A 26,172-nucleotide genomic window follows, 5' to 3' on the forward strand; every position below is an offset into this window, starting at 1 on the left:
AGGAACAGGGAAGGCGGAGGCGGCGGCCGGCCCGCAGCGCCGGCCCCGGAGGCAGCGGCGGCCCTGAGAGGCGGGGAGGGCGCCGGGCCGCGCGGACAGCGCCCCCCGCCGCCGCCGGAGCCGCAGCCGCCGCCGCCGCCGCCCGAGCAGGAAGGAGCCGCGCGGCCGCCTCGGACCCCCCCGCCGGCCCGGGCCCGCCGCCCCCGGCGCGGCGTCGCCGCGGCGCCTCCCGCCCGCCCGCCGGCCCTCCCGCCCTTCCCCGGCGGCGGCGGCGGCCCGGCCGCCCCGCGCTCCTCGGCGAGGCGCCGCCGCCCGGCCCGGCCTCGCCTCGGACGCCTCGCTCCGACATGCCCCGCTCTGGCGGCCGGGCTCGCGGAGGATCATGACTGCGGCAGCGAACTGGGTGGCGAACGGGGCGAGCCTGGAGGATTGTCACTCCAACCTCTTCTCGCTGGTGAGTAGCCGGGCTGCGGGAGGGGGCTGCGCCGGGGGGGCCCGACCTCCGCCGCCGACCAACTTTCTCCTCCCGCCGCCGGGACTTCGCCCCTCCCTCGCCTCTCCCCGCCGTTCGCCTCTCGCCGATTCTCCCCCTTTTGGATCGTCTCTCCCTCGCCTTGGATCCTATCCAGTGTTTATTTGGCTCTTTAAAAATCATTTGTGAGCGCGGCGCTCGGCGTGGAATTTGCATGTGGAAGTCTCAAAGCTGCGGATTCTGGGTCGCACTTCGAACGCCCACCCTGGGTTGCGATCACACCCCCCCTCTCCTCCCATTTCCCCCCTTTTCTCCCCTAAATGTGGAAGCCTTTGCCTTGTGCTGCCCGCGCCTGCGAGCAGCAGCCTTGTCCCCCCTTGTCGGATCGGCCGGCCGCCCGCTCGCCCGCCCGCCTTTTGAATTTTTTTTTTTTTTTAATTCCATAATGACACCTGCAATTTCGCTCGAAAACAGTTGATTGAATGCGATTGTGTCAGTAAAGGACTCCTGCGCCCGGAGCTCCCGCGATTGTAAACACGGACCGCCGCCTGCCTTTCGGGTCTTACTACGCCGGAGCGCCGTAAAGCCATTGCACCGAGCCGACGGAAGGTGGAGAAGGCTTTTTCTTCTCTCTCTCCTCCTGTGTCTTTTAAAAACTGTTTTCTCTGTCCTTACAAATCCACACACGCACAAAAAAGCAACAAGCTGGGCGGTTTGATAACATCGCTTTTATCTGCCTTCGCCTCTCGTGCTCTCTTCTCTCTGATAATTGACAACTTTTCCCTCGGATTTGCATCGCCTGCCTTAATCTTGAAGCAGTTAGGGTGTCAATTGTTCTCCTGGAAGCCTGGCACCCGACGACGGCGTCTAGATTCATCGAAATTAAAAATGTATAGGGCTCCAGCAACTCTTTCCTGGTGGTGGCAGTGACATTTGGTGGTAAATGCCATCTTTGCTTTTTATTGGGTCGTATTACCTAGCTCTGAAAACATTCACGTTGTTAAACCTGGCGTTTAGACTAATAATTGCAGTGCGTGGTCTTTAAATATGTGCTTTGTGCATGAGTTACTGTATGTATAGCTATGTGCCTGGGAGAGTACGAATTTGTTTAAATATTGAGCAAAGATTTGTAAACAGATGTAAAGCAATTATGTTTCAAGCGTAGAATATAATTGGAAAATTGGCCGAATGGTTTATTTGATTTAGCCTTTAAAAAACTCTACTTATTTTAAGTTGTGTACCCTATTTTTTTTTGGGGGGGGGTGCTGCCCTTTGGATACCAAGCATTTTGGAAATTATTTTCTGTAACCCCTGCTGTAGATAGAAGCATTATTTCCTCGTAATCCTTGTTTACACTGGATAAATAATTTAGTGTTCAAATTGTAATTAGTTACATTTAATTATGGGTGGCATAGATGCTTTTTTTTTTCTTTGAGAGTAGTGGAGAAATAAATTCTTGCCAACTTTTCAAGTGGAAGTGTAATTTTATTAAATGTACTACAGTTTTTATGCAGATAAAAAGAAAAACCGACCCATGATTTTTACCTACAAACACTAAATGACAGTGTCATTGCTTCCACTGGAGTAATATCAGGCTAATTTTTTAATCAAACATTTTTATTTAAATATTTAATCAAAATTTGATTATCAGTTGTGATTCTTCTTAATGGTTTTGTAATAATTTTCCCTTGTTTTTTTTTGATATGTGGACATAAAACTCTTTTTTCTCCCTCAGTCGGTCTTTTAGTATCAGGTTCAGGGACTTTCACAGATCAGCAAATGTATTGATTAAGGGGTATTTAAAATGGTTTTTGTTTGGTGGCTGGTGACCACATTGACACTTTTACAGGTAATTAAAATAATCAAGTAGACTTGTAATAGTGAGGAGAGACTCCCAAATTGCCATATATCATGCTGACTAGTAATGGCTTGTGTATATGTGGCTAATTTATACTCAGTAAATTTTGTAGACAAATTAAAGTATATGAATAACCAATCTTTAGAATTATTTATTTTTTTTAAGCTTAAGTAAGGATGATAATGTTATAGAGAAAAGATACTTGAGATTGCTTTGGAGAAACATTTGTAGAAGAGGATTCTGTTAGATTTTGACAGTAAACAAAGGTTTGTGTTTTGAATATTTTTCCCCTAAACCTCTTTAAATCAAGAAATTGATTTTTGAATATACTTTAAAAATATAATTACTTTTTAGATAGCACCATTGATGTGCAGAACCATAGAAATGCTTAGTTGTTGTTGTTTTTTTTTTTTTTTTTTTTTTTTAAAGGACTGTATAATGTTTATGTTCCCTTGTGTGGAGGGTGGGTTGGTGCTATTTAAAATTTATTTTTGAATCAGTTAAACTTCTGAATATTTTGAATTCTGAATATTTTTTTTGATTCCAAACTGAGAATTTTTCCTATTATGTGCAGGTACAACCTAGACTATTAAAAATACATTGTACAGAATAGTCAACTCCAAGGGAGCTATAGTAATCACTTGTTATATAAGAACTGTTTACGTACTCTGTGTGTGTGTGTGTGTGTGTGTGTGTATTTGAACTGCAGTTTGTTCAGTTTTTGGGAAAAGTAATGTTTCTAGAGAATTTACCTAGAAGTTCATATTAGTATAGATTGAAATATAAGCTAGAGATTAAAGTTCTGTATGACAGTAATGATCCACCCACTTTGTTACCTGAAGGTGGTCATTATGGCTTAGCAAAAGTTGATTGTACAATCAGGTGTCTTAAAAGATTTTTGCTAGTCTTTTATTTTCTGATTTTCTGCTGCATGGCATCAACTTTCCTGAGTTCTTTTCACACTCCATTCCCCTTTCCTAAGTTGTGAAAAATGCCATGGGTACATAGGATATAGGTCATTTTAGGTGTTCCTCATTTTTACTGCTGTGAGTTGTGTAGGTACTGCATTAAATAAATACATGCCTGGCTGTGCCTTTGTGACTTAAAACTGTTTTCTCATGCTGTTCATTACATTCTGGGTGACTCTTGTTACTAATTCTCTCAGTTATAATTCAGTTTAAGTGTGTTAAATCTACCTTGTGGAAAGCGTAACAGTGTACCCTATGGTATGTGAACTCACCCTTATGGGAAGACATAATTTCCAGATGTTAAGTATATCTTTATTTTGTTTCTCTATTGAGATAGCATGGAGAAAGTGATTTTGTGCCCTTTAGCTAGATTAAGTATACACTCTTGGACTTGAGGGAGAGTGATCTCTGGTTCTTAGATGTTTGCTTCACATTCACATTGTTTATTTGCTTAGAGTCTTCCTTACTAGGAACAATTGACTGATGATCCCATGTTCTTGCAGAATTAAAATACATGCACACACACACACAAATTAGTACATCATTTCCACTGAGGGACATTTATTTTATATTTGAAGCTTTTAAGATAATCTGATGATCTAATTTCTCTTTGTCTTGAGTTTTTTTTTTTTTTTTTTTTTTTTCCCAGAAAAGGAAGATAGGTATAAGTGTAGAAACTTTGAAATCTGTACTCTTGAGCGGGAACCTAGTGGGGAGGACTGTCCAATGAAAATAAAGAGAAGTGAATGATTTCTCTGATCTTCTAAAGTGCCAAAATACTATACACAGTATTTTTTCATCCCACTTTGCAATTTTAGTATTTATACATAAAGCATCTTTTTTCAGGATCATTCATTTTCTTTAGTGAAAATATTTGTAATTTGCTAATGTGTGTTTTCTGTTCGGCATTTGTTGTTAGCACATGGTGTTACAGTATTTATATATTTTTAATAGCAATAATTGCCTCCGGGTAATAGTTGCCATATTAACCTTCAATTGCTAGTAAATATTTTTAAGTACATAATAGACAGCAATTTAAGGCAGAGTGTAGCAGTTTACTGGACCATTTTAAAGAGCCATTTGTACGTGTGATGAGTTCATAATTTTAAAGAGAAAAAAATGTACCTAGGACCTCTATGCTACAAATATTTTGCTGTGCTATTGCTTAACGTGCTCCTTGGGAAGAAGTTAGGTTGGGCCTATTTCTTTTCCTCTGTGAGAATCATGGGCGTTGGAGTGCATTTAGGACCATAGTGTTGATTGAGTTTATGCCTGATGCTTATGTAGCTTATCACTTCCTTTGGAATGCTCTGGTCATTTTTTCATGAATATATCAGATATTTATTTGGAAAAAAATCTCTTAAGGCATTCCTTCAAATAACATTAAGTTATAGTAGTGAATTATATTAATTAGTTATGAAAAAAATTAATCTTTTTTATTCACTGTCTAATTTAGCTTAGTTAATTGTGAGTTAATTATATTCATCAAATACTTTCAGAGATCTCTGCTATCCTGAGATTAATAAAGAAGATAAAATTGGGATGAAACTCTTTAACTCAATGTACATAGTATTGAGATTGTTTATCTGAATTTTAAGAATAGTTCATTCAACTATCAGTTTGATTCAAAGATATTTTTTGAAATATTTATTTTAGATAATAATAATGATAATAATAGCATTGCCTTTCTTTAACTGTAGAGGTACCAATTTCATTTTTTTTGAAAGAGGATGATAACATTTATTTCACAGGAGCTATCCAGTGAGAGAAATTAGACAAAGCTTATGAAAATAGTAATATAGCTGGATGTTAGGTATTATTAGTGATCTGTGCACTGCAGCTATTTTTTAGAAACAGGAGGAAAAGATTTCTGCAGTATTGCTGTTAGTGCCATTAGGATGTATTTTGTGCAAATCTGTTTTACAAACTGTGTGTTATAAAACTGTAGTGTGGTTTACCAGATTATCTATTTTGTCATTTTACAAATATTTTTATTTTAAGAAATTACATTTAATGCATTGCAAAGTGAGGTAATTAGATAGCCTAAAAATGTGCCTGTGTTGTATAGTTAAAAAACCTACAAATAAACATACATATACATTGTTTTATAGGATTTGTTTAGAGTTCTGGAATTAGTGAATCAATATTTGTAATGTGGTCTTGGAATTTAGGACTTTCCCCCCCTCTTGAGTTGTTTAAACTTCTTTCTGATTCTGTTCAGATAATTTCCTTTTGTAGTATAAACTTTCATTGTTTATTTGAAAGATTTGAAGGTGTTAAGCTTTGTTCCATTGGGGGATTCACTTCATTACATAGGGGAAATGATATTCTATTAATCTTGGTAAATATTAACACAAATGAGGAATAGTAAATTCACACTCATTTGCATGAATGGAATATGCATGCTTGCCCAATTTTTGTTTAGTGTACTCACTATGTACATCAGCATAGTTTTCTATCCTTGTTTTAGTTGATATAAAAATAGTTTTAAATTCTGTTAAAATGTTGTGATTGATGTTTATTTCAGTGACAGTTCCCTACTCTACTACATTGTTATTTTCCTTTTAAGGCTATCATTTAGAATAGATTTTATCCTCATAAATTTCCTGTAACAGTCTGCTTTTAGGAAATCTTCTTTACTTTTGTTTATTTTTGCAGGTTTTAGTTATGTTTGTAGGATTAGAATTTTCCTTTTTTAAGCTAATAAAATACCTGGATCTAATCTGAAAAAAAAAAAAAATGACTTTTCTTTCTAGATGAAAATTAGGAGAATCCATGTGTCCAAGGGAAAATGTTATTTCATTGGCATATCTGTGCCAGGTGCTGTGGTGCCTGCCTATATTGCTAGTGACTCTGGAGACTGAGGAGGGAGGATCACAAGCTCTAGGTCAGCCTGGACTAAGGTTTCAGGCTAGTGAGACCCTGTCAAGATAGAGAATTTAAAGATCTGGAGATGTAGCTCAGTGGGAAAGTGCTCCTGGGTTTAATTCCCAGTACCACAAAGGAAAAAAAATCAACTATTTCACAGTATTTCTGTTATGTGAAATAGCACAGTGCTGGTGACAGCATTCTACATTTTGTACTTTTTTCAGTATAGTAAAATTCCACGACTGTTAAAGGAACCTCATAGGTAGATATTAAAATTTCATTTATCTTTATGTCATGTAGTTTAAATTGTAGCTCTGACTTAACAAATGGAAGGGGAAAAAGAATCTTGCAGGTGAATTTTCTTTTTAAATCTTCATTAGATTCTTTTTTTGTAATAATTCTTAACTTGTATTAAGTCACTGCATTAATTGGGTATATTTGACATTTATTCGATATTAAAATTAAATTTAAGGAAAGTATTTGTTTTAGATAAAATAAAATTGTGGACACCATTTTTATAATATTGAGTGGAAATTTAAAAAGTTGATAATCTAAGAGGTTACTGAACTTTATGAAAATTACTGTGATCTTTTTCCCTCCTCCAGAGACTATTGATAAATTTATAAGTAAGGAAGTATTTTTGAGAAGGATACATGAAGCTTCATATTTCCAGATTATTTCATTGAATAAGGAAGATGCTTAAGTACATCTGAGTTCAAGAGCTAACAATAGGTGCTCAAATAGGTACGATAGAGTGTTGACCAGTCTCATAATTGAATTTTAGCATCCTGAAGAGAAAGAAGGGAAAAACATACACATCTAACTCTGGAAAATTTGGAAGCAGTTTCTAGTTTTGTGCGTGCATGTCTGGCACAGTCCTACTCATTTTTAAAAATAGTTCAGATGTCACCTCCTCGGTGAAGCTTTCCCTGACTCCCACAGGTAGAGCTAGTCACTCATGCTCCTGTTGTGTACCTCTGACAAGTAGATGAACTTCCACTGGGCAGTGGCCCTTTTCAGTAGTTAGGTTCTCATTAACTATTTGCTAAACGAATGACTATTGTCTTCTCAGTTCCCTAAGGGAGTTCTCAGTGCCCATTTGGGTTCTGATCATAAGTATGCTGTTTTTATTTTTACTTATTTGATGTTTAGCTCTGCATTCTGAATGCGTTATTATTTAGGCTTGGCAATATTTTAGATGTGTCCTTGAAAATCTGCATTAGGGAGAATGCCAGTTGATCATGAGGTGTGTGTTCTTATCAGACCTCAAAGGAACAGGAATTAAGTTAGCATTAGATTTTCTATGGTAGGCAAACTATAGATTTTGGGATCTGTTGGGAGTTTTGTCCAGTTCTTGATCCAGAACTCCTTCCCTTTCATCCTTTGTGCAGGAGGACTTTCATTCAACTTTCACTTGTAAGATTGCTTTTCATGAGTCCTTTAAGATGGGCAGCGAACTGGTAATAGGGAAACTTGTGTTGTATTTGAAATTTTTACTAGTAACAAGCCACGTCAGGTTGGTTATGGTAATGATTCTGTGCCTCAGTTTTTCCTGTGAACATAGTGGAAATATGGAGGGCAGGAGGTATGGAAAAATCATCCTGAGGAAAGCAGTTTGGATGGCTAGATAGTGATGTTTCATAAGAAAAGACCTCAAGAGAAGCTACAGAAAAGCCCTGTGCAGTTAGTTAACCAGGCGTTGGAATGAAGTATGGTCATTGGTTGTATGGTCATTGTACATTTCGTATTTTTGCACCTTTTTTGAGGTAGCAGAGGATTAAATTGGAGAACCTCTTGTGTTTTTCCTTATAAATAAGCCATGTCTGAGAAGAAAAACTTGAACTTCATCCTTAGATGGTACCGCTCTTGATTCGTTGTATGGTTGGCAGTTGTGTGGTGTGTCTTTAAGGTGTTGGGAGATGTTGCTGCACCAACTCTGAGTTATAATTGACTGAGACTAGGAATTGAACTGTGGCTCTTATTTGGTGGTTTAAGCTATTAATTCCTTGGCAGCTTTGGAGTGCTCTTTGAACTTTAAATAGCAGTTCTATTAACATTTTGAGATTTGTCTCAGGGAATGTCAGAAATAGTACTTAATAAATATATTTTTCTTCTAAAGACCAAATCATGTTTTAGTCTGACACGAATGTCACAACCCTTACTGTGTTTTCAACAGAGAGAAGTCAACTACTGGCTAATTTTTCTTTTCTGTTTAATAATGTGGCAGTATCTAAAAATATTTAGCCCTTGTTGAAGGAAGGAAAGCCTTCCCACAAATCTGTAGATTTTCTGTTAGTCATGTTGACTCCGAATAGTGGTGTTTCAGTTTTATCCAGAAGTTTAGAATTTTATGTATAGATGGTCTCCAGATTTCAAAATATTAGAAAAAGTTAATTTTTAAGTTTGTTTTCACACACCAAGAAAATGCTCTTTGACTTTGTTGGACAAATGATGGTTGTTAGCCTCCTTACCTTTACTTATTATGTGTGTTACAGAACTCAGATGCTATTTTTGGTAGCATTTTTGTGGGAACGAACTTGGAGCGTCAGGAGCACTGGTGCTCAGCCTCGAGCCTGCGCAGTGGGAGCAGGCTCTGCCTGATCCTCCTCTGCTCTGGGCAGTGGGCAGGAGTCCTCCCCACTGGGCCCTCTTCTAGGCCTCTGAAAGAGGCTTGGAGACAGTGTTGAGGAGAGGATGCTCCCATGGGATGAGCAGATTTTCCCGTCCTTCCCTGTAGGGATCCGTGCTGCTTTCTCTTCGTTGATAACCTTTTCATTATAATGTTGAGAACAGTGGCCGGTTCTGTGGTGTCATCGGGAAAGAGTATTTGTCTTTTAGCTTTTCCTTTCCCTTCTTTACACATCCCTGGAGACAAGATCCTTCTGCCTCAGTCTCCTGAGTCTCTGGGATTACAGGCATGGGCCATGGTGCTGGACTGAGTCCCTATTCGTGTTCACTGAGATGTGGGAGAGCACTTCTAATTTATGGTCCTAGTTCTTGGCTTCCTTTTTTAAAAAAACAGTACAAAAGCTTATTGAAATTGAATTTTTATTAGGTGGAAAATTTGAAGTGTGGGCAGACCAATTTAGATTAAGAAATAGTGATGTTAAAATAATACTCAGTTTTCCAAAATAATTCAGTTCTGAACTTTAAAAAAAAAAAACAGTGCTATATTACGCAAAATGCTAATGACTAAAGTGACAAATATTTCAGAAACTGGACAGACGTGAATCTTAAACGAGCAGATGGGATATGAAACTAAAACGGGAGATAATCCAAGATGATACAGAAACTATTATGAGAAATGAATTGAGGAAAAAGCAAGTGTGTTAAATGGTATTACATTTAATAACGTGTTTAAAAGCCTTTCTAGGATTGCTCTCTTACGCAGACAAATTAGAATCATGAACCTTGTAACCTACCATTCTTCAAATTCTGTACATTTAAAATAAATTAAATTTTGGTTCAGGGTTACTTTTAAGTCATGAATGTGTTAATGTGTGCTTTAAGTAGACAATATAATTTGCTTTCTCTGACATAAAAATAAAGAAAGGGAATATAAATTGTGGTATTTCAAAGACAATTGTGGTGGACCCTGAAGAGGGAAGGTGGGGAGCGAAAGATAAAGTTTGCTATTTGGACAGATTGGTAATTGGTAGAAATTACAGTCGAGGGTGGAATCTGGGTTTTGATGGGTCGAAGAATGAATGGATGGCAAGAAGAGCCAGTGTGGACATTTCTCAGTTGGAGACTGATTGTGAAGCAAGCAGGGATGGAGGGAGTGGAGAGGGTGGGTAAGAGTCTCAAAAGTAGGTTTGTTTGTAGACTAAGGAGCAACAGCAGTGGAGACACCGAGGGAAAGATAGAAGATATAAGAAAAGTTGGTCACTGGGGAAACAAGTTGGGCTGTTTAATTCAGGTGATAAGGGCTAGTGAAATACTGCTTAGAAATAAAGGATGTGAGGATATGAGAAAGAAAGAAATGTGAAGGAAGTGGAGACAGTCTCAGCTGAAGCTTGAGTGCTTTTTGAAGTTTGAGGCTGAATAAACAAAATTTTTGAAAAATTTTGCATTTTTTTTTTATGATGGTTGATTTCAACAAGCACTTTATTTTAAATTTCTCTTTAATATGTGACTTAGGCTTCCGATGGGTCTTACTGATGATGAGCAAAAACCTCAGGAAGAGATCTGCTGTGGACACGTTGGCATGCATGTGATGTAGATGTATGCCAAGAATTCTAGCCTGCCTGTGCGATCCTTTGCCTTCTCAGGTTCTGAGTCAAGTGGTTTGGTGTACTTCCTTGTCATACCCATTTCAGTAGAGATGGGCTTAGCCATGTACTGAGTGGACTCATTGTGGTGACCAATTAAATGGGGGTGGCAGTTTTGCCTTCTGGAAACCAAGGCAAATTATCATAAAGGAAGAGTAGAATTGTAAGTTGTGCCCTGTCGAGCAAAACTCAGATGCCATCTAGACACCTATTTTTGGTGAGACTAAATCATTAAGAAGAACCTTAGTAGGATAAATAAATGTATCCAGTTGAGATAATTTTTTAAGACTTTAAAAGTTTGGCTTGTACGATACCAGAGTTTTACCTTTGGTCACTTAGTGTGTTGCTTCACTCGTTTGATGGCCCAGTGAGCCATCAAGTACCTCACACACATTCTTTCAGTAATTTCTTCCATAGTTGAAGTAGATTAGCTCAATAACACTTAGATGTATTTAGGATTTTTCTTTATGGCTGCCTGCCTGGGTAGTTAAGTGTGTAGGGTGGTGCAGAGGCTGCTGTGCCTATAGTAGGGAGGCCTGTACTGGCTTTTAGCTAAAAGTTGGCAAGTATTTTCTGTTTTTGAATTTGAATTCAAAATAGAAATGAGATATGAGATCTTAAAATGTTTTTTCAACTTTACTACTTGTGGTCTTGAGATCACATAGATGACTTTATTAATAGTTCTCTTTCTTTTTAAGTACTTTTTACATTAAAAATAGCAAATAGGAATCTATAAAAATGGTTATGACATAATCCTAGAGGTATAGATATTTTTGAGAAAATTTAGTGACATAATTATTCTGAACAAATAAGAGAAGGTATTTAAAAAATTTTCAGATTTATATAACACCTGAGCAGTTTAGTGTTTAGAATTTATGCCAGAGCATGAATCTACATCTTAGCTACTAAAGAGCATAAATATTTATTCTCTGGTATACAAGTTCTTAACTAAAGTTTAAGTTACTCAAAATACAGTTTTCAAAGAATATTTGTTTATACACAAAGTAATCATCTGCATAGATTGAATCAAGTATAAAAATTCCAGATACTCAGTTCATTAATTGTATATTACTTGAGATACACACACACATTTATTTATTTATTTTTGTTGTTGCTGCTATTTGGTGATGTGGTGAAACTGAGCTTTGCAACCCAGACAGATGGTGCTATTTTTGAATCTGTCTACAAGATCCTATTTAATTAAACAGTGGAATGATTCTCATGAGAACTCATACATGGTATGGTAATAATCTGCATTCTTTAGTAAATTTTATAAATTTGATTTGCCGTGGAATCATTGTATTTAGGAAACTTTTCTAATGAATCTGTTAAGAAGAACAGTTTGTGTTGGTAATTTATATGATGAACTGAAGGAATATTCCAGATGGATAAATGAGTGGGACTTAAGTAAGGTAGGCACTTATCTTTTAAAGTAAGTGATTTTGTTGCCAATCTTTCTCATATGGTACGTGTGATACACTGTTAAGAATCCAGAGCTGACTCTGACAATTTCCAGAAAGCTGTGAGAGATTTAGTGATACATGTTAACACTCATTTTTAGAAGATAGCTATTGGTTTAGATTCTACCTTTTATTTTAATGTCAGAACTGAAAATAGAAATATTTTAAACATCCCAGTTGTTTTAATATTATATGGATATAATGTGGTTTAGTTCTTTTGCAAAAGTTTGAGTTTGGTGACAATATTATATAGTTTGAGATGAATAAATGTGTAAGTTACATAAATAATATACTAATAGGATATGAAGCAGAATTCTAGACCTCATTGGAATAATTTACTTAGCTTTTACTTAAGACTTCCTCTGTACTAGATGGGAGACAAGACTGAATGGTAACCCTTGATGACAGATTGGATGGTATGATGAAGGTGGAAGTTAATTCTGTGTGCAGACAGGGAGCTGAAGGCTTTCAAGGAGGGTAACAACATGATCAGACTTAGGTTTTGATTAGAAACCTTCTGTGAGCTCTGTGGAGAATTGGGTTGTAGTAGCGGAGAAACCAGAGGCAGAGAGAAGGTTCATAGAGGAGTCTAGATGTGAGAAATTATGCAGGGCCAGTAGGAATGAAGAGAAGGAAATGATTAAAGTAAATATTTTTGGAGGTAGAATTGACAGGACTTGATGACCAATTATATAGGAATCAAATGGTAAACAGATGTTCTTGGTTTTGTGGTGTTTGCATTCCTGTGTATGCAAAACAGGGAGGAACAGTTGACAACATCTCTGAGCTGTCGTTGTTAAACCGGAGACTTATGCTTTGATCACAGGTGTGTATGCAGGGAAGTATTCCCTGAGCTTGGGTTCTTGCTGTTAAATTAAGCCTCATAGAACTCCAACAAAATTTTAAGGCAGGGGATAGTGAAAGGAAAGCAAAGGCAAATATTGGTGCTTAGAACCTAGCAATTTCCATGAGAGATTTGGGGTAGTAAGGAAACGGTTTATAAGGGAAGGGGAGGGCCAGAGCAAAAAGGTGGGAAGAAAGGAGAGTGCCAGACTGGTGAGGTAGATAGAACCAGGCCTTCCGCAGGTGGTGGTGGTGGTGGTGGTGGTTGGAGGTGTGAGTCAGACTATTTTGTCAGGAGAAGAGTTAATGAAATTTAGATGATTAGAAATGGGCATGGAGAAGACCCTAATAGAAGGAAAGAAAGAAAATAGGGGAGGGGTACCCTAACAGTAGTCAACCCTCTCTCTCAGCCTTTGTATATAGAACCTCTGCTTTAATAGTGCTAGGCACAGAATACAGATACATCTTTCCTCTATTAAATCTGCTTTGGGAAATTTTTATATATAAAGGTTTTGTTTATATCAGGTCAGTAATATTTTGGTTGGAGAATGAAATAGACTTCCCTCCTGTTTTCTTGCATGCCTTCATGGAAATGCTGAGATTTTTGGGAACCAGTGTGTAAAATTAGTGGCAAAGACCACAGTATCGTGTTTATCGTGGATGCCTATGGCTCATTCTGACTTTGGGTTCTTTTATTTTTGCATTCCTATTATTCTATTTTTTGTTCCCTCAGCATTTAGCTTTCTGATTGTACAATATGTTTATAGTTACTCAGAATGTAATTATGCCTTGTCATTTTTGCATCACATATTGGGGAAAATTCCCCTTCCATTCTTCCGTCTCTCCACCTTTTCCATTTTCCAACCATTCCTGGGTCCCTGTGCAGTGGAGCGTTCCCTGCCACTGCTGCACTTTCACTTGGCAGCACCACTTCTCAGTTAAGCACTAAAATGTACATATGCACTTCAGAACCTTTTGATGTAATCTCCTTGGTGTGGTGGGGACCCTCTCCAGTTGTTTTGAGTGCACTTACTGGCACAGCGTGTACTATCCATTGTCAATTGGCTGTAAATTCATTCAGCCTTCTCATGTGGGGAGATTTTTTCACTGGGCTACCCTGAAACTAGAGAGTTAGCTTTCCTGCAGTTGTCATTTTTCTTTAATTTCTCTCCAAGTGAGGTAGTATTAATGAAATACAAAATATTTTCATGAAATAAAATTTTCAAGAAATTGAAACTATAAAAAAATTACCCATGTTTCAGCCACTCCATTAGATCAGATTTACCCCAGTACCTCTCCTCTAGTCTAGTTAGTATGCACGTTTTTGTATGTGAATGTATTCACAGTGTAAATCAAATTCTTTATTCTGCTGTACTTACTAACATTTTCCATGTGGTTATAATTTTTGTAATTTTAATTTTAATGGAAAAGTAATTTCTTTTATAAATTTAATAAAAAAATTTCATAATTAGTCACAGATTCAGGCAATATTGAAGTGTCTGAATTAAACCAGGAAAGTTATTCTCCCCCACAGGAAGGTAACTACCAGTAGTTTAATTTTTATCATTCCAGAGTTTCTTTTTCCTACTTAAAATGTCTGTGTGTCTGTACACATATGCAGTTTCAAAATTTTGTTCTCAGATATTAAATAGGTGAAAATAGTATTTGTAAGTGACACATAAGGTAGAATGAATCACAATACACTGAACACCAATGTACCTAATACCCAGTTTAAGAAAAAGAACATTTTACCATTTATTGATTCCTATCACTACTCTTCCCTCCCATTCTCTTTCTGCTCCTTTCAGAGGTAAATTTTGTCTTGAATTTTATATTTATTATTGCCTAATTTCTAAAGAGTTTCAATCATATATGTATAGTTGTTTTTTCTTTTTTTTTTTTTTTTTTGGTGGTGCTGGGGATTGAACCCAGGGCCTTGTGCATGTGAGGCAAGCACTCTACTGACTGAGAGATAGCCCCAGCCCATATATGTATAGTTTTTATGTTTTTGGACTTTTTATAAATTGAATCATACTGTGGTCTTTTGTAGCTTGCCTTTTTTCATATGGTATTCCAACAGTGTGTGGTCATAATTCACTCTCATGTACAGGGTTTATTTATTTTTTTTAATGCAATGAATTGATGGACATTTTTATATTTTTAAAAGTTTCAGATAGAGATAATTCCACACCTTTTCTTGCTACATGCTTTTTCCACTAAACATTGTCTTAAAATATTTTTATGTCACTAAATTGAGATAGACCTTACCCTTTAAAAAAAAAAAAATGGGTGCCGTTTCTTTTTGTTTTGGTACTGGGATTGAACTTGGGGTGCTTATATCCATAGAGTTATACCCTCAAACCCCCCTATATATATATATGTATATATATATATTTATTTATTTTTAGTTGTCGATAGACCTTTATTTATTGATTGGTTGATTGATTTATTATAGGAGATGTGAACCCAGTGCCTCTTACGTACTGTGCAAGCCTTCTAACACTGAGCCACAAACCCAGCCCCCTCAATCCCTTTTATTTCTTATTTGGGACGGGGTCTTGCTAAGTTGCTTAGGGCCTCGAACTTGGGATCCTCCTGCCTCATCCTCCCAAGTCGCTGGGCTTACAGGCAGATGCCACCACACCTGGGTATTTTGTTTCTTAAGATGGATATACGTTGTTTGTTTAACCATCAACTATGAGGAACATTAAGATTCTTTCAAAAAACTTTTGCTGTAATAGTAGTTATGTGTTAAATTTTGATAGTGATAGCTTTAAAAAATGTGTTAGCATACATAATACTATCCTTGTCTACAGTGGATCTTATTCACTTTACTTGTTCTTCTGCAAATAATCCTCAATCTTTCAATTTCAGTTTCTTGATGTTAAATGAGATTATGAGGATCTTTTTATATATACATATGTATATACATACCTATTTCTTTGAATTTTCTTGTTTTTCCGAAGTGCTTGATCTCTAAAAGTCCCTTTTTCTTTTTTAAATCCACAGTCACTCTCTAGTTAAGAATCTGTATAGCAAGGCAGAACTTTGCATGCTGTGCATATTCTCCCACAAGAACTTGGACTGTGTCTAGGAGCCCTGCAGTCTTGGCAGGGCATTCTCACTGAATGCTGACAAGGTTTGAATAAGGTGGATCCGATTGTTCCCACTTGCAGATGAAAAAATTGAAGCAAAAAATTTAAGTAACTTGCCCAGGGTCACACAGGAGCTAGAGCTCTTGATTTAGAGCCCAGATTTTAGCCTGTATTGTGTTGTGTGCTTTACTTCCTCTGTCTGAATCCTTCTAGGACTTCTCTGAGGCTCCTCCTAGCTACTCCAGGCAGCATGGTCTCTCTCTTTTGTCAGCCTTTTAAAAATTAACAGTGTGGACCATATAATTTAGTGCAAGCATGAAGGCAGAAATCACTGGAGCATATAGATTTGTCTGAGATTAATGGAGTGATAATATGGTTTACATTTTTTAAAAAGTTTCATCAGAGATTAATGGGGTAATAATGCAGCTTAAAATTTCTTCCCACAGATAGGGCAATAGATTTTTTTCTTTTATTGGAAAATGAAAAATCAGGTAGTTTATTGTTTTGGTTGATGACTAGAGCAATGTAAAAACCCATTTAACTGTATAAATCTTAAAATCACCTCACTAAAAAGTCTTTTTTAAAAAATAAAAGACCAGTTTTACTCAAATATTCTCATCAAAAATGACTTATTTTAGCAAGATATTCATATGCTTGTTTAAATTATCTTAAATGTGATGAAATTAATTTCTTTTTTATATATAAGAAACTTAGAGGCAGGCATTTTTCTGGTGTGGTTACCAAGGGATCTGGGCTCCTTCTGTTTTTGTTCATCCATTATCCTTAGGTTATCACCAGTAGCATATAGTCCAAGATGGCTGTTCAGACTCCAGTTTTCATGGTGGTATTCTAGGTAGGAAAGAGGAGGAAATTTGTGAAAAACATTTCTTTTAAGAAAAGTTCCAAAGTGTTCCTTAAATACTTTTGCCCATACTTAACTTAAAGGCCATACGTACTTAAGGGAGACTGGGAAATGTAGTTTTTTTAGTGGGCATATTGTTATCTCCAGCAGTTTACAGTGTGTGTTTCTGTGGAGGAAGGAGACGTTAATGTTTGTGTAGACAATGTCTTTTACACAGATAAAATAATGTATACTTTTGTTTATGGTCTACTACTGTAGTTAGAAATAAACCATCCTAATGTCATTAATAGGCTTCACTGAAAGTTCACTTCCCAGAAATTTCACAAGAATTCTCTTTTAGTTAAGTTTAATAAATATAAATCATTAACCAGTATTCTGGTTAATATAGTTAGACATGAAAATGATTTATTTGAAAAATTGTATACTCTCTAAAAGGTTCTAGGTTACTTTTGAGATGTGCAGGATCTAAGCTCTAACTTTAAGAAGTAACTTTGGTTAGTAGTTTTTTTCTTTGAGTGATTTTTTTTTTTCATATGGATTCCCATTAATACATACTTTCTTTTGATGGTCCTAGGGATTGAACGCAGAGCACTCTACCACTGAGCTACCTCTTAGCCCCTTTTTTATTTTGAGAAAGGGTCTCGCTAAGATGCTGAGACTGGCCTTGAATTTGGAATCCTCTGGTTTCAGCCTTCTGAATTTCTGGGATTATAGATGTGTGTCACCATGCTTGGCTTATACATACATTTTTTATTATATTTATGTACAATAAAATATGCCCATTTTAAGTGTATACTTTCATGAGTTTTGACAAATGTTTTTACATACATGAAACCATCTCTTGGTTTCAAATGTTCATGTGGGCAAATGTCTACTACCTGAAATTAGAGAACGTTTCTATAATGCAGAAAGTTCTTACAGGCCTCTTTGTTGTCAGGCATCTGCCTTCCCCCTAGTCTTCTCTTATCTTCAAAGAACCACTGATTTGCTGCCACTGTAGAATCATTTTGCCTATTTTAGAAATTTTGTAAATGGAATCATGTGGTATATAGTCTTTGTGGTTTCATATATATATATATATATATATATACGTATGAATATATATATGTGTATATATATATATATATATATATTTTTTTTTTTTTTTAATAGTGGGGATTGAACCCAGGATACTTAACCACTGAGCCATATTCCCAACCCTTTTTAAAATATTTTATTTAGAGACAGGGTCTCACTGGGTTGCTTCGGGCCTCATTAGGTTGCTGAGGCTGACTTTGAACTCATGATCCTGCTGCCTCAGCCTCTGGAGCCACTGCGATTACAGGAGTGTGCCACCGAGCCTGGCTTCATATTATTGTTTGATTGAGTAGGTCATTTCCTTTTAATGGTAAATAGTAGTTCCTTGTATGAATGTGTTACAGTTTGCTTATTCATTGATTTGTTTATGGTTATGAAAGTTAATATACTGGTTTTTGTGTGGCACATATATTTTTGTTTCTATAAATTATTAGAAGTCTTACTTTATAAAGAACTGCCAAACTTAAAAATAACATCTTTTGCCCTATCATCATGTATGCGTTTTAGTTGATCTGCATCCTGTGACATGTAGTAAATCAGTTTTTAAAACACTTAAATGGTCTAGGGATGGAGATGTAACTTGGTGGTAGAATGCTTGCCTAGCATGCTCAAGGCCCTGGGTTCACTCCCCAGAGCTATTTAAAAAATAAACAAAACAAAAAAACAACAATTTTTTTTTAGTTATTCCAGTGGTGTATAACTGATTTTTATTTGTAATTGATAACTAATGAAGTTTAATATCTTCTCATGTATATTTATACCTCTTGTGAGTTGTCTGTTTATAACTTTTGCCCAATTTAAAAATTAGATTGTTTATTTGTTGACATGTAGGAGTTCTTAAAATATCCTGGACACAAGTCCATGAGCAGACATATGTAGTGTAGATATATCCTCTCAACTTGTGTTTGTCATTTTATGTTCTCATTTATGGTCTTTGAAGAATAAAGTTTTAAATTTTGATTAAGTGCAATTTATTATTTTTTTCCTTCTTTTTCATGCTACTGGGGATTGAACCCAAGGGTGCTCTAACAGTGAGCTACATCCTCAGCTAGCTCTTTTTTTTTTTTTTTTTTTTTAAATTTTATTTGTTCTTTTTAGTTATACATGACAGTAGAGTGTATCTTGACATATCATACAGACATGGAGTAAAACTTCCCATTTTTGTGGTTGTACGTGATGTGGAGTTTCACTGGTCGTGTATTCATATATGAACACAGGAAAGTGAAGTCTGATTCATTCTGCTGTCTTTCCTATTCCCACCTGCCTTCATTCCCCTTTGTCTAATGCAACATATGGTTATTTACTTCAACATCATTTGCTGAAGACTAATCCTTTCCTACTGAATATCTTTGTTATAAAATGAATGGAATGTGTGTGTGTGCTTGGATTTTTTTTCCTGTACTCTGTAATCAGTTCCTTTGATTGTGCTAATTCTACACTATGACCATTGTTGAAGTTTTGTAGTATATCTTGAAGTTGGTGTAAATTCTCCAACTTTCTTCTCTTTGAGAATTGCTTTGGCTCTTCTTGGGTGCCTTTCATTTCAATACAAGTTTTTTATTCTACTTTTTTTTTTGCACCAGGGATTGAACCCAGGGGTACTTAATCACTGAACCACATTCCCAGTTCTTTTTTTTTTTTTTTTTTTTTTAATATTTTTAGTTGTAGATGGACACAATACCTTTATTTATTTTTATGTGGTGCTGAGGATCGAACCCAGTTCTTCACACTTGCTAGTCAAATTCTCTACCACTGAGCCACAACCCCAGCCCTTATTCTACTTTTTAAATGAAAAAATTGTGGCATTTGGAATCAAACCCAGGGCCTTGTGCCTCCTAGGTGAGTGCTCTACCAGTGATCAACATTCCCATTAAATATACATTTTAGATTTTTTCAATAAGTTAAAAACCTGTGGACATGTTTTTTTGGGATTGTGTTGAATCTATAGGTCAAATTAAGAACATTGCAGTGTTTATTTTGAGTCTTCCAGTTCATGAACATGGTCTAACTCTTTATTTCTATAGGTCGTGTGTGTGTGTGTGTGTTTGTGTTGCTGAGGAACAAACCTAGGGCCTCCAGGAGGCTAGTCAAGGGCTTTACCACTGGACTGCCCTCCAGTCTCCATTTCTTGAGATCTTTAATTTTTCTTCCCAAGTTTGTTTTCTACTTTTTGGTTTATATATCTGGAACATATTTTTTTAAAATCAAATGTATCCTGAAGTTGTGCACATTTTTCAATGCCGTTTTAAATATTGTTTTTAATGTTTTCCCTTGTGACTGCTAGTGTATAGAAATGCATTTATTTTTGATTCCTGTGTACTGTGACTCTGTTAGTTCTTGTAGCTTTTTTGGTGGAGTCCTTCGATTTTTGTAAATGTACATGATGGTGTTATTTTCAATAAAAGATCATTTTAAGTTTTATTTTCCAGTTTGCATTTTCTTTCTTTGTCTTGCTTCATTGCTTTGGTTGGAACCTACAGTGCAGTATTGAATAGAAATATTGAGTGTACATCCTTGATTTGTCATTGTGATGTTAGCTGTGGATTTTGTAACATCTCTATAATCAGTTTGAAGTTTATTTTAATTCTTAGTTTTAAAAAGTTGTGAACGGGTGTTGAATTTTGCGAAAATTTTTTATTTGTTGAGATGATCATAGGTTTTGTTCTATTAATATAGTAAATTACATTGATGAGTTTTCAGATGTTCAGCAGACTTGAATTCCTAAGAAACATCCTAGATTCATGGTGTGCTATCATTTTTATGTATTGTTAAGACTTTATTTGCTAATGTTTGCTAATGATTTTTACATCTGTGTTCATGAAAGATATTGACATGTAGATTTCTTGTATTATCTCTGTCTGATCTTGGTATCATAGTAATGATGGTCTCAAAATGATTTGGGAAGTAGTCCTTTTGTTTTCTGAGTGAGATTGTGTAGGACCAGTGGTATTTCTTCCTAGATATTTGATACAGTTTACTAGTGAAGTCATCTTGTCTTGGAGGTCTTTTCTTCAGGAAGGTTTTAAACTATGAATTTCAGGTCTTTAATAGATATAGGGCTGTTTCAAATTTTAATCTTTTTTTTTTTGTAGGAGTTTGGTAATTTTTTCAAAGAAATTCATTTAATCTAAGTTGTATTTATTTTTTGTCTTTAGGATGTGTAGTAATAACCTCTTTCATTCCTGATATCTTGCTAGTTTCTCTCTCTCTTTTTTTTTTTAAAGACAAGGTCTTGCTAAATTGCTGAGACTGGCTTTGAATTTGCAATCCTCCTGCCTCACTCTTCGGAGCCGCTAGGGTTACAGGCATGTTCTACTGTGCCTGGTTTTTTTCTCTCTTGATTAGTGAGAATTTGTCAATTTATTCATCTTTTTAAAGAGCCTACTTTTTGTTTTATTGTTTTTATCTATTGTTAGTCTGTTTATATTTCATTTATTCTTTTCTATATTCTTCCCTCTCTTTACTTTTGGTTTAATATACTTGTTATAACTTCTGATAGTAAGCTTACATTAATGATTTTATACCTTTCTAATATAAATAAGGCTACAAATTTCTCTTTCAATATTGTTTTAATTTTACCCTACATATTTTGTTGTTGTTGTATGTTTTTTTGTAATTGATCAACTCGAAATATTTTCTAATTTCCTTTGTGATTTGTTTGTTGCCCTGTGTGTTATTGGAAATACTGTTTAATTTTCATATTTTGTAGGGAGTAGGAGAGTTTCAGATTTTTTGTTAATTCCTAACAATTTTGTTCAGAAGTTTCAGTTTTTAAAAATATATTTATTTGTTTTATGGTTTAGCATGATTTCTCTTAGTGAATGGTCCATATGCATTTGAAAAAAGCCTATGCCGGTTTTGTTGAAACAGTGTTTTTAAAATTTTTTATTTGTTCTTTTTTAGACACATGACAATAGAATATATTTTGATATATACATACATGGAGTATAACTTATTCTAATTAGGATCCCATTTTTGTGGTTGTACATGATGTGGAGTCTCACTGGTTGTATATTCATATGGTATTATGTTTTTTGAATGTCAGTTTGGCTTTGTTGGTTGACAGGGTTCTTGTTTTTTATGTTCTTATTGATTTTCTGTCTGCTTGTTCTGCTGAGAGGTGGTCTGTTGAAATCTCCAATTATAATTCTAGGTTTGTCTGTTTTCCTTTTAGATACATCAGTTTTGAGGTCATATTTTGAAACTCTGTTATGAGGTGTCCTACCCATTTGAAATTTTTTGTGTATTGAAGAATTGATATTTTTATCATTACAAAATTTTCCTCTTTGTTCCTACTAATAGTCCTCTTGGAGTCAACTTTGTTAATCTGGGTACTTCAGCTCTTTTATTGTATTGGCATGATGTATTTTTTTCTATCGTTTTACTTTTAATCTAAGTGTTTTATAAGTAAAGTGTATTTCTTATTGGCATCATAGTTGGGCCTTTTTGCTTTTCTTTGTTCTGAGTACTCTGCCTTTTAATTGCAATATTTAGACTATTTATATTTAATATAATTATAGCAGTATGGTTGCGTTGAAGTCCACTATCTTGTTTTTTTTCTCCCTCCTTCTCTGTCCCATCTGTTCTTTTGTTCCTTTCCTTTCTGTTTCCTACTTATGTTTTGGTTGGGTTTTTTTCTTTCAGGGGGGTTGGGGGAGTGGTGGTGGTGCTTGGAATTGAAACCAGGGCTTCTGATGCGAGCGTTCTACTACTTGAACTACAGCCCAGCCTGAATTTTTTTTTTTTTTTGCTTGTTGTCCCTGATGGGCTTGAACTCAATATCTTCTGTGCCTCTGCTTGCCTCTGTCTCCGCAGTAGCTGGTATTATCAGCAGGGCCAAGTTTGTTTGTTTGCTTTTTTGGTACGGTGGATTAAACTCAGGGCACTCAACCACTGACCCACATGCCCAGCCCTATTTTGTGTTTTATTTAGAGACAGGGTCTCACTGAGTTGCTTAGTGCCTCACTGTTCCTCCTGTATCATCCTCCAGGGCTGTTGGGGAATTTTTTTTTTTTTTTTCCCACTTAGTGTAAGAATTCTAGATTTGGAGATTTTCTCTGTCTTACTTTTTTTAAGCATGTTGTTTTGGCTTGATTTTTTTTTTTTTTTTAAGATGGTGCCAAGGATTGAACCCAGTGTCTCACCTGTGGTAGGCAAGTGCTCTACCACTAAGCTACAATCTCAGAGCCCTCCACACCCTTTTAAAATTTAAAATTTTATTTTGGCGGTGTCGGGGATTGAGCCCAGGGCCTTAGGCTTCCTGGACAAAAATGCTCTACTACTGAGCTACCTCACCAGCTCTACTTTGCATTTTTTCTGATTAGAAGTCTGTAGTTTTTTAAATTTTTGTTTTCCCTTGTGTAATATCTTTTTTTTTTATTTGACCACTTTTAAGACTTTATTTATTTTGATGTGGTTTTCTTTGTTTATGCTCATGGGGTTCACTGACCTTGGATCAGAGACTTATTGTTTTCATGAATTTGGAGATAGTTTGACCATTACTCAGAGATTACCTGATATTAATCTTGCTACAAAAGTTACTTTGACTTTGCTTATTTTCAGTTTTTACAGATTCCATGTTCTTTAGCTTAGATAGTAATAATTGTGTGTTTTCTAGTCTCCTGACACCTTTTGTTTCCCTCCCTCTCCCTCCCTGTTTACTTCCCTTTCTTCTCTCTCCTTCTCTTCCTCCTCTTCCTCTCACTTTTCTTCCTCTTCCTCCTCTTCTGTGCATAATCTGTTTTTAGACCCATTTTGTGAATTTCCCATTTCAGATTTTGCATATTTAAACTCTAGACTTTTTTTTATATTCTCTACTTTTATCACTGTTGTGCTTGATTTTTCCTGTAAGTCCTTGAGCATATTTAGAGTAGTTTTAAAATGACTGTTAATTCTATTATTGCTCTCATTTTGGGCTCTTTTTATTTATTCATTTTTCTACTAGTCATGGATCCTATATTTTAAAAAAAAATTTCTTTGAATGTCTAGCTGGTATTTATTAGTTGTTGGACATTATGAATGTTACATTGTTGCAAGTCTGGATTTTGCTTCTTTCCAAAAGAGAATAATTTTGTGTTGGCTTGTAGTTAGGTTACTGGCAGTTCACTTTTGTTTTGAAACTTCAGTATTCAGGTGAGTTAGTATAGTCTTTATGCTAGGGCTAGTTTCCTACTTAATGAGGCCTGACCCTTCTGTATCTATTGGTGTCAAAGGTGTTTAACAACCCTTTTTTGTTTCCCTCCCTTTCTGGCTGTTTAGGACTTGACTGTCTCCCAGCCCTTGGAATGATACCTTTCTAGTAATTCATTGCCTGGCCTTGTTGAATTTTACTGTTTCAATGTACAACTTGATATTTAGGAAAAGTCTCAAAAGAACCCCTATCAGACCTTTGGGCTTTTTTTCTACACAGTTATCTTCATTCTGGTGATCTACTCTCCACAAATTCCAGCTACCTCAACTTTTGTAGGACCACTTGTTTTCCTTATCTCAGGATCCTAGCTTTGCTCTGCCAGTTGTCCAATGCCTGAAAATAGTAATTTCATACTTTCTGGTCCAGTTTTTTGTTTGTTTATGGTGGGAGGACAGTTCTGGTGCTTCTTACTTATATTTTAAATGTCCCACATTTGCCTGTGTAAGTTGTCCTAGTTCAGATGTCAGCAAAACCATAGTGTAATTATTTCAGGCAAATCATGTCCACAGTAGCCCTTGATGTTTGATGCTATTTTGCAGTAAGTGTGCTTATCTAGTATTGAGCGGCCTCTCCTAACCTCCATATCCATCCATGATTAACTCTTAGGGATTTTTTTTTTTTTTTTCCTTGAGGGAGTCATCACTGTTGTTTTAATCAGTTTTTCCATTTGGTTCTGTTGCTACCACTTGGGACTCTGCTGAGCAAATCTAATCTCCTACATATCAGTCTTTCATATAATGGAACACTTAGTAACTTCAGGATCCTCTTAACTACTCATTAAGTTCATTTAACTTTTTTTTTAAATCATAATATATTCTCTTTTATTTTTGCTGCCCTATTAATCTGTTTGGCAGGATTGAATTTGAGACCAGATAGGCTCTAGCCGGAGTAATGTTTAGATTTCGTTACTAGCTTAGCCCTTCATCTGTTAATTTGTTTGATCTTGTTTAGATTCCTCTCAGTATGGAGCTAGGAGCTGGAAGCATTAGTAAGTCTAGTGACTTGACTGATAAATTAGATCTATTGTATAATATCTAGATATTGTACTTTTTACTACTGTAGCTTAAGATGGCAACTTTTAAGGTAGCTGCTTCATATTAATTGCCCTAAACTTACTTTCAGAGAGTCTCTCTGGGCCCTTTTCACCTATAAACCAAATCTTTTAATCTTTATATTTTTGAACTAATGTTGGTAAACTGAGGGATAAAAAGAAAATTACACTTATTATGAATCACAAACATGTTAGGAGCATCTTTTATATTCAGTCTCATTGAATGGGGGAATATCACATTACATGTTTCATGACATGGAAATAATCAGTCAGATGGAGGCTCAGAGTCTTGTCAACAGTCCCTCTGCCAGAGCACTCCTGGCCAGCAGCAAAGCTATAGCTAGGAGGCTGAGCAGAGCCAGATGGGAGGGAATGCGCAGCTGGAACCTGCCCAGCTGGAGTTTTAATCGTCTAAAATGGAGAAGAGAAACAGACAGCAACAGGTTTTTTTAACGTATGATAAAATAACCTTTTGGGTTTTGCAACACAATTTGTGGGACATTAAATTGTTCTTAAGTTTAGCAGTTTGTCTAGAATAAGTTTGTAAAATGATGGATGTGAATTCTCAATATTAGTAACTTTGCATTAAATACATTTAAATATGTTTTGTACCACATTTTGATTAGTTTTATTTAAATTTCACTTTTTTTTTTTGTTTGTTTCAGCAAAGTTAAAACTTTTACTTAGCTAAAGAATCAAATAGATCTACAAGATTTATAAGAATAACGTTTCCAGTTCCTGGCCTTTTTTACCTTCTTCAGAGGCAAAACACTGCCACTCTCTTAATCTTGGTTCTTACTTAAATGTTTCTAAATACTAAGCTAATAGTTACTTTTAAGTTTTTAATTCTACATCTTTCGCTGTTAAAAGTGAGGATTTAGTTTATTCTTTCTGCCTCCTACCAGGTAAAGTGCACCCTTTCCATCTCCCCACTTACAAAAATAGTTGTATAGTAATTTTGGTTCCCTCAGTATTCAGAGTTAACATGAGTTTTATCTTGTTAATGTATGGCTGAGTCATCTACTAAACTCTGATTACTTCCTCTTTTCTGTATAACTTGAAAGTTATAGTAATATTTTTAAAAAAATGGTTATTTTGCTGTATATTTTAACCAACTCATTCTCAAACCTTTTGTCCATTTTAAGGCTCTCTCATGT

General features: G+C 36.0%; 1 protein-coding gene across 2 annotated transcripts in view; it reads left to right on the forward strand.

Moving 5' to 3' along the window:
* The first annotated feature begins 231 nt into the window (after positions 1-231).
* Positions 232-26,172, forward strand: part of Med13l (mediator complex subunit 13L) — a 284,233-nt gene continuing 258,292 nt past the window's right edge. For both annotated transcript variants that reach the window (XM_047560071.1, XM_047560072.1), the window contains exon 1: positions 232-454. In XM_047560071.1, the coding sequence (XP_047416027.1) occupies positions 383-454 (72 nt within the window). In that variant the 5' untranslated portion in view covers positions 232-382. The remainder of the gene's footprint in view (positions 455-26,172) is intronic.

This window comes from Sciurus carolinensis, chromosome 8 (genome assembly GCF_902686445.1).
Source record: "Sciurus carolinensis chromosome 8, mSciCar1.2, whole genome shotgun sequence".
Lineage (NCBI taxonomy): Eukaryota > Metazoa > Chordata > Mammalia > Rodentia > Sciuridae > Sciurus > Sciurus carolinensis.